The 10,000-nt window shown below is 44.9% G+C and overlaps 2 protein-coding genes across 4 annotated transcripts in view; one reads left to right on the plus strand and one right to left on the minus strand.

Moving 5' to 3' along the window:
* Window positions 1-9,420, minus strand: part of parpbp (PARP1 binding protein) — a 40,508-nt gene extending 31,088 nt beyond the window's left edge. Inside the window, exons 1-5 of the mRNA XM_063217813.1 lie at window positions 9,343-9,420; window positions 8,960-9,120; window positions 7,864-8,085; window positions 6,522-6,638; window positions 662-832 (exon numbers count right to left, since the gene is read on the minus strand). Of these exons, the coding sequence (XP_063073883.1) occupies window positions 662-832; window positions 6,522-6,638; window positions 7,864-8,085; window positions 8,960-9,109 (660 nt within the window). The 5' untranslated portion in view covers window positions 9,110-9,120; window positions 9,343-9,420. The remainder of the gene's footprint in view (window positions 1-661; window positions 833-6,521; window positions 6,639-7,863; window positions 8,086-8,959; window positions 9,121-9,342) is intronic.
* Window positions 9,421-9,854: 434 nt separating this feature from the next.
* Window positions 9,855-10,000, plus strand: part of nup37 (nucleoporin 37) — a 28,200-nt gene continuing 28,054 nt past the window's right edge. For 2 of the 3 annotated variants that reach the window (XM_063218082.1, XM_063218083.1), the window contains exon 1: window positions 9,855-9,930. The gene's annotated coding sequence lies outside the window, so the exon portion shown is untranslated. Of the gene's footprint in view, window positions 9,931-9,970 lie in introns of those variants that run through there. The other variant, XM_063218084.1, reaches the window with a different exon arrangement.

A 10,000-nucleotide genomic window follows, 5' to 3' on the forward strand; every position in this document is an offset into this window, starting at 1 on the left:
GCCGGCCGCACATTTACTCCGACAGCACTGCGGAGCACTTTTGCTTCCGACATAATTCGGACCCCCAAACCCAATTTCACACGAACATAGCATCGATAGTCAACGGGCGGCGCCGACAAAAATAGAACTTGTCTCTAGTTGCTATCAGACATCGGCGAATGTCCGCAGACATCGGCGCCAGTGTGCGTGGTTCTATTGAAAATAGTGAAATCGAACTGTTGCGGAGCAGTGCGCAGCACTTTGTCGGAGCCTATGTGCGGAAGCACTAATTCTCACAATGCACAAAAAAAAATGCACAAAGCCAAACACATATCAATGTCCACAAAGACGAAGAATTGTCACATTATTGTCTAGTAGTGGTGTAAATGATAACCGATACGGATAGGGATCCTACGGCCGAGGATCATATCGAATCATATCGCAGGGCATTCTTAAATATTGAAAATAATCGAATCGCTGGCCCCTACCCTAGATCCATAACATAATAGAAGTGGAAGAGGAATTGAAAAAAAAACAAAAAAAACAAAAACAAGAATTGTATCATAATATCGAAAATAATCAAACGGCGAATCATATCGCCGTGGAGGCTGTGATTTATTGTTGTCATTTTATACTTCTTATTGTAATTCATGTAATTAATATAATTATGGTCATTTCTCACCAGGAATAGTGAGGTGTGTCCTGAGCGCGCGGCGTGCTTGAGGTCAGTGAAGGCGGTGCGTCCGAGAGCGCGGCTAGGCGTATCCATGGAAACCGCCAGAGCCAGATCGTCCTTAGAGTTGAGCAGCAGACAGAGGTACGAGCACAGGACACGACGCACCACCCTCCGCATCTAGAGAACACACACACACACACACACGTTATAAACACACACACACACACGTTATAAAGAGACACAGAGGTACGAGCACAGGACACGACGCACCACCCTCCGCATCTAGAGAACACACACACACACACACACACACACACACACACACACACGTTATAAACACACACACACACGTTATAAAGAGACACAGAGGTAGGAACACAGGACACGACGCACCACTCTCCGCATCTAGAGAACACACACACACACACACACACACACACACACACACGTTATAAACACACACACACACACGTTATAAAGAGACACAGAGGTACGAGCACAGGACACGACGCACCACCCTACGCATCTAGAGAACGGACACACACACACACACACACACACACACACACACACACACACACACACACACACACACACACACACACACACACACACACACACACACACACACACACACACACACACACACACACACACACACACGTTATAAAGAGACACAGAGGTAGGAACACAGGACACGACGCACCACCCTACGCATCTAGAGGACGGACACACACACACACACACACACACACGTTATAAAGACACACACGTTATAAACACACACACACACACGTTATAAAGACACAGAGGTAGGAACACAGGACACGACGCACCACCCTACGCATCTAGAGGACGGACACACACACACACACACACACACACGTTATAAAGACACACACGTTATAAACACACACACACACACGTTATAAAGACACAGAGGTAGGAACACAGGACACGACGCACCACCCTACGCATCTAGAGAACGGACACACACACACAGACAGACACACACACACACACACACCGTTAGAAGTAGAGACCGACCGATCGATCGGCCGGCCGATTTAATCGGCCGATTTTTGCTATTTTTTAATGAATCGGCATCGGCCGATTTTCTCATTTGGTTGCGCCGATTTTAAGGTCGAGGTCACGTGCTTAAAATTAATGAAAAACGAACGAAATAACAGTCGAGTGGCTCCCCCAGCTGTGATCCTGCCCCCATAGTTCACTTCAGGGAGCCGTTCAAAAGAACCGGCTCCGTGAACGTCACACCTCTCTATCAGGCACACCTCTCTCAGGCACATCAGCGGGCAGCTACTGGGAGCCCTAATACTGGTGGTAACCAGTGTGAAGTTTACCTCTAAAAATACAATAGGAAGTTAAAATCTAAGCGAAATTTTATCAAAAAAGGATGCAAATCTGACATGTGATTGACTTTCACCCCATGTCTATTTGTTTTCAACGGCAATGGAGTTGAAATCAAAGTTGCTAGTGGTGTGTGACCACGAGTGCCTTTTACCATAGCCTTCCTACAGCTGCTTATATTACACTCCAAACTGAATAGCGGTTAGCGTTAGCGATTGCTTAGCACTTTTATTTGTGACTTTAACCCACAGTTGGAATAGTATCATGCTATACTGTAAGCATGTTGCGCATAAGTGACATTATTTTTTGATAGCTTTGTGAATCCATCCTGTAAAATTGCCTCTGTGGCTGTAGCAAGTTAGCTAAACATGCTAGGTTACGACAGAACTTGCTCATTTAAACCGAGGTAGGCACAGAGAGGAGAGCTGCTTTTGTTTACATCGCTGCCTGCGTGCATGTGAGATAGAGGCACTTGATCTGATTGGATCAGCACGAGTTTCACATTGACCCATGAAGTGCAGGGGAAGTAGTGCTGGCTATAATAAGAATTAAATACAAATTAAACAGCTTATAAACATGCACTGATTGATTGTAGGCAACAATAAAATAACAAGATAATAATAAATAACAGTTAATAATAAGCTTAATTATTAACCATGTACATGTGGATAATTCATACAAGTGTATTACACTGACACAATAATATTTATGCAATTTGTGTTACCTTTTCTTACATTGCCTCTTGAAAATATTGGAAATAAATCATGGGCCATCAGACAGCTTTTGCCTCCCTTGTGTATTTGTTACATTGAACCGGTCATCTCACAGCTAATGTGCGGCCCGGCCCCTTGTTTATTTTCCTGTATTTTCTTCACTAAAAAAGTTTGGACAGCCCTGACCTACATAATATTTCTACTAGGCCTATCTATATGAATATTAAGGGTGTAAATAGAACATATGTTACTTTTAATTAATAAAATACATATGTTATGGATAAATAAATGAAAAAGAATATTGTTTATATACCGGTATATTTTTAGCATGCCAATTAAGGATAATATGATGGCATATCGGCCCCAAAAATCGGCCCAAAAAATCGGCTGGTCACATCGGCCATCGGCTGACTCTGACCTCTAAATATCGGCATCGGCATCGGCCATAGAAAAACCCATATCGGTCGGTCTCTATTATAAACACACACACGTTATAAAGAGACACAGAGGTAGGAACACAGGACACGACGCACCACCCTACGCATCTAGAGAACGGACACACACACACACACACACACACACACACACACACACACACACACACACACACACACACACACACACACACACGTTATAAACACACACACACACGTTATAAACACACACACACACACGTTATAAAGACACACACACACACACACACACACACACACACACACACACACACACACACACACACACACACACACACACACACACACACACACACACAGGAACATAGGGCCATTATACGCATCACCCATCTAGGGGACACACACACGTTATAAAGAGACACAGAGGTAGGAGCACAGGACACGACGCACCACCCTACGCATCTAGAGAACGGACACACACACACACACACACACACACACACACACACACACACACACACACACACACACACACACACACACACACACACACACACACACACACACACACGTTATAAACACACACACACACACACACACGTTAAGGGCTCTGCATACTTCACGTGCGCATTTTGTCGCGTGTGGCGCGAGAACCATTAATGACGTCATCACTTGCGACAGACTATTCATACTTCAGAAGGCTTGCAATCTCAGCATGGAGTGGACATGCCATTGATATATGCTGGACCAAGGCTTGGACACTACCAAACAAGTTTCTACTAGTTAACAAAGTAAAGGAAGTGTCATTTAAAATCATTCATCGTATTTATCCTGTTAAATCTGTTTTAGCTAAATTCAGTAATGATATTGAAACTCACTGTACTTTTTGTAATACAGACACAGAAACACTGATTCATTTTTTTTGGTTCTGTGATTTTTCCCGAGAATTCTGGAGAAGGTTTTGCTGCTTTATTATAGATCATATTCATGAACAATTTCAGTTACGCTTGCAGAATGTTTTTTTTGGTTTCACCAATTATAGTGAAGAGCTTGAGGAGGAATATTTTCTTATTAATTTGTTCATTATTCTAGCTAAATATAACTTTCACAAATGCAAATTTAACAAAACGAGGCCTTCTTTTGTTTACTTTTTAAAAGATGTGGACTTTTATTTTAAAACAATATGTGCCGCTCCAAACAAAAAAGCAATCAAAACTGTAAACTTATGTAAAAAATTCAAAATTGTGTACTAGATGTGTATATTTGTTCTGTCTCATACCCCTGGCGTAGATGTTTTGTTTCCCTGTCTGTTTCTATGTCTCTGTACTTGAATGTTTTCTAATAAAAAAAAATAAAATAAAAAAAAACAACTTCAGAAGGCTTTCGCTCGCATTGTCGGAAGTGCCCTCTGCTGTTCATGAGAGAAACGGCAGTTTCTTTCGCAACTCGCAGCGTGAGTTCTACGGATGTATAAAATAGAAAGCCAAACACGGCTGCTGTAGGGCTACTGAACGTCTGACTTGTGACTTACCACATTGAAACATATATTTTTGTTGTAGCCTACATTGCCAGATCATTCCAAGACCATGTGAGAGCATTGTTCTGGCGGCAGAATTTTTAAATATATCGCCGAACACAACGTGCTTCTGAACAAAGTAAACAATTGTTTCACTGAACAACATTTAAGAGAGAAGATAAAATAACTCTCTATGACATTTTATTATCCTTAAAATGGTGCAGGATCCATTCTGTAGTAGCCTACAGTAGTTGTAGCCTCTCTTCGCAACTCCTGCTTTGTCTGCCTACCTGCATGGTCGCTGGTGGCGCACGACATGTTACAAAAAATGTGGGGTGCACGACGTCGCGCCACGGCAGCTCGCGCCACGGCGTGTGACGTCATTTTGGGTCACGTGATGGCGCGAGTGAGGTCGCGAGTGAGGTCGCGAGTGAAGTATGAAGGAGACTTACACCAGTCACGCCAAGTATGAATCCCCCTTTATAAAGACACAGAGGTACGAACACAGGACACGACGCACCACCCTACGCATCTAGAGGACGGACACACACACACACACACACGTTATAAACACACACACACACACACACACACACACACACACACACACACACACACACACGTTATAAAGAGACACAGAGGTAGGAACACAGGACACGACGCACCACCCTACGCATCTAGAGAACGGACACACACACACACACACACACACACACACAGACACACACAGACACACACACACACACACACACACACACACACACACACACACACACACACACACACACAGAGAGGTAGGAACACAGGACACGACGGACCACTCTCCGCATCTAGAGAACACACACACACACACACACACACACACACACACACACACACGCGTTATAAAAGAGACAGAGGTAGGAGCAGAGGACACGACGCACCACCCTACGCATCTAGAGAACGGACACACACACACACACACACACACACACACACACACACACACACACACACACACACGCGCACACACACACACACGTTATAAAGAGAGACACAAGAAGGAGCAGAGTACCAGATGCACCACCCTGCACTAAACACACACACACATACACACCAGTAGCGACCAACGCGAACGGAGAGTCTGAAGTCATTATTTCTCTATGGAGGGTGCGCGACCAGCGCTAACAGAGAGTCTGAAGTCATTATTTCTCTATGGAGGGTGCGCGGCCAGCGCTACCACAGAGAGAATTAGCCAGGGGTGAAGCGAACTGAGCGACCAGAGCAAGTGTGTGTGTGTGTGTGTGTACCTGGGCAGTGCAGGGTCTGGGTTGACAGTGTGTGTGTGTGTGTGTGTGTGTGTGTGTGTGTGTGTGTGTGTGTGTGTGTGTGTGTGTGTGTGTGTGTGTGTGTGTGTGTGTACCTGGGCAGTGCAGGGTCTGGGTTGACAGTGTGTGTGTGTGTGTGTGTGTGTGTGTGTGTGTGTGTGTGTGTACCTGGGCAGTGCAGGGTCTGGGTTGACAGTGTGTGTGTGTGTGTGTGTGTGTGTCTGTGTGTGTGTGTGTACCTGGGCAGTGCAGGGTCTGGGTTGACAGTGTGTGTGTGTGTGTGTGTGTGTGTGTGTGTGTGTGTGTGTGTGTGTGTGTCTGTGTCTGTGTGTGTGTGTCTGTGTGTGTGTGTCTGTGTGTGTGTACCTGGGCAGTGCAGGGTCTGGGTTGACAGTGTGTGTGTGTGAGTGTGTAGTGTGTGTGTGTGTGTGTGTCTGTGTCTGTGTGTGTGTGTCTGTGTCTGTGTGTCAGTGTGTGTACCTGGGCAGTGCAGGGTCTGGGTTGACAGTGTGTGTGTGTGTGTGTGTGTGTGTGTGTGTGTGTGTGTACCTGGGCAGTGCAGGGTCTGGGTTGACTGGAGGGCGTGGAGGGACAGGGGGGCGCTTGGGTGCTCTCAACCGGGTCCTCTTCAGATACACCACCCGAGATGAAGTGAAGCAGCTGCTCCTGGAGAGAGAGACAGGGAAAGAAAGAAAGAAAGAAAGAAAGAAAGAAAGAAAGAAAGAAAGAAAGAAAGGCTGTTAGGTATGAAGAGAGCTGGAGAAGGCCACTGTAATGTCTTGGGGGCGATGTCCAACCAGTGCCACAGACACTAGGGCTGCACGATTATGGAAAAAAATCATAATCACGATTATTTTGGTCAAAATCATAATCACGATTATTAAATCACGATTATTGATGAAATATAACCAAGAATGAATTACATATGGGATGAGCAAAATAAAATGAATTGTAATAATTGTGTAAAGGCAATAGCATGAAACTTAAGTGGACAGATTTCTGGCCAGAAACACCAGCCTGACAGTATGTTCTGGCTTCAAGGACGCTCTCAAAAGTAGGTCACTGTTGCCACGATTAAAATCACAAATTCGATTTCACTATTTTATCACGATTTTGATTATTTTTCGATTAATTGTGCAGCCCTAACAGACACTGTAGGATTATGGACGAAATCCATACAACACATCCATGGTGTTTTTCTTTCATTCTCCGACTGTCCTTGTGACACAGCTTGTCTGGCGGCAAACGCCATGCGCAAGGCAGCATGGGTACTCCCAGGCTATGACACAGCACTCTACAGCATACAATGAAATTGCATTTATGCTTCTCCCGTGTAAGGGGCCAGCCTTACTGGCGCCCCAAGGGAGCAGTGCGTTGGGACGGTACCATGCTCAGGGTACCTCAGTCATGGAGGAGAGCACTGGTTGATTACTCCCCCCAACAACCTGGTGGGTCGGGAATCGAACCGGCAACCTTTGGCCTACAAGCTTACCCATGACAGTTGGTGCATCTCTCTCTCTCTCTCTCTCTCTCTCTCTCTCATTTGAGGCCCAAGGTGTTCACACACACACACACACACGTGTGGGTGGTGGGGACATGTCCATACCACTTTTGAGATGAACCTAGCTTGACCCCATGATCACTTCTGGCAAATATAATGCAAAAACAGCCCACCCGGACAATTTGCCATTGTAATATCCCCACCACACACGTGTACACACACACACACACACACACACACACACACACACGTCACTGGTTAATTACTCCCCCAACAAACAAGCTGAGTCATGACAGTTAGTGCACTTTGCTCTCTCACGTGCGTGCACACACACACACACACACACACACACACACACACACACACACACACACACACACACACTCTTACAGGTGTGAGCAGCTCCTCTGCTGACAGCTGTTTGGTCATCAGGTAAACGTCGATCAGGTCCATGGTGTTGGTCCGCTTCAGGAAGTCCTCATACTCGCGCCTGATTGGCTCGTAGTTGTCGGGGCGACGGCATCCCTCGCTGGGCAGCTGCAGACGGTCCAATAGGAGACATCTCCAACAGAGCAACACGTCGCTAAGGGCAACGCCAAACTCACCAGTCTCCTGGTAGAGGGGGGAGAGAGAGAGAGAGAGAGAGAGAGAGAGAGAGAGAGAGAGAGAGAGAGAGAGAGAGAGAGAGAGAGAGAGAGAGAGAGAGAGAGAGAGAGAATGTAGGTTGCATGCCAGTAAAGAATATTGAAGTGGACTGAGAGAGAATACGATGCTCGAGGGCGGCCGTGGCAGAGTGGTTAGGGATCTGCTCTTTCAATCTGGAGGTTGTAGGTTCGAATCCCACCTGACCTCTCCCTACACCTCCATCCATGGCTAAGGGGCCCTTGAGCAAGGCACCCAACCCCACACACTGCTCCAGGGACTGTAATCAATGCCCAGTCATATCTGAGTAAGGCGCTTTGGGTAAAAGCACCAGCTAAATTTAATGTAATGGCTGCCAGTTGTGGTGCATGGAACACTGCAATTGCACTGCAAACTGTTTTCATTTAACATAGCGCTCCTAGCATTGTATAACTTCTCAGTGTAGTATGCTACATACACAATGCTACCTTTATAAGTACAGTAGTGACAATGTAAAGACAGAAATGCATCAGTCACACACAGTGTACCACTGCTCCTACCACTGTGTATAGGCCCACTACAGCAAATAGCAAGGCCTCTACTGCGCCTTTCACACATCTAAGAGAGTATATGCGATTCTAACACTAACCAGATGCTTATTATTATTATTAGAAAGCAGACAAGTGCAGAAACACAAAGATGCATAGGCCTACGCCAGGGCCAGGGGTAGTGCAGATACACAAACAAAGCAGACACACACTTCTATAACACAATATTAGATTTTGTACACAAATTCACAGTCTTAAGTGCTTTTTTTTGTTCTGTGTTTGAGGCCTAAATGGTTTTAAGATAAATGTCAGGTTACCTGCTTGTTGATCTCCGCCATAGTCAGCTGTAGGATGATCAGCATCTCGTCCGGGCCGCGAATGGTCGTTCTCTCCGATTCTAGAACTCGGTGGCATTCCCTTCGGAAGATTCGCACCATTTTCTTCAAGTTCTCCTCGACATTCGCCATTTTGGTTATATCTGCACATTTCACCACCCAAGAGATACGATTATGCAATAACAGTATTACAGACAGTAGGGCACGAGAAATACTGAGCTTGCCAAGAGTTTCGAAGTTTAACACAATCGACGTTCATCGCACATACTAAATTGGTTTTCGCAGTTCACACACTGCTAATACATGGCGCATTGAATATAGACATGGAAAAAAATGACTTATTTCGCAATCACACAACAACATACCTTGATGTAGAGGTAAAACTTCAGTTATTTCCTCAAGTAGCAGTCCAGCCAAGGAGAAAGACGTACAAACCCAGCCGCAGTCAGCAGTGAAACGCGGAGCAGCAGATGTTTTGAAATTTTAAATCTCCTTCAAAAGGGATCTCTGACCAATAAGGAGACACCTCGGGACTGACGTAATAACTCGTCATTTGGAGCGCCTCTCCTCTTCCCCGCTTTTACATGATTACAGACAATCAAAATCCTTTTAAAACTAAAATTGTAGTTGATTTATAACTTGCATAACCAAACTGTCGAAAATATATTTGAATATGTTACGTTATTACAGAAATAAATCGTACATGATCTTTAACGTGTTTTAACATGTCTTAACAAGATGTATTGAAATGTGTTGTTTTCTTCTGATAAGAAAAAAAACACACGTGTAAGCGAGGATACAGTAGTAGGATAGTAAAATACTTTTACATCGAAAACAGAAATATCACATGTGATTGGCTAAAATGCACATGTGGCCAGCCAAACAGGATATGACGTCAGCGCATGCTCCAAAATTTGAAGTTCGCTAAACACACGGGCTGGAAGCGTGCCTAGGTATGATGATGTCTTGTCATTCAAATGTTTTAAACTGATGAAACGTAGTGTTCATGAATAGAAAAGAGAA

This window comes from Engraulis encrasicolus, chromosome 15 (genome assembly GCF_034702125.1).
Source record: "Engraulis encrasicolus isolate BLACKSEA-1 chromosome 15, IST_EnEncr_1.0, whole genome shotgun sequence".
NCBI lineage: Eukaryota > Metazoa > Chordata > Actinopteri > Clupeiformes > Engraulidae > Engraulis > Engraulis encrasicolus.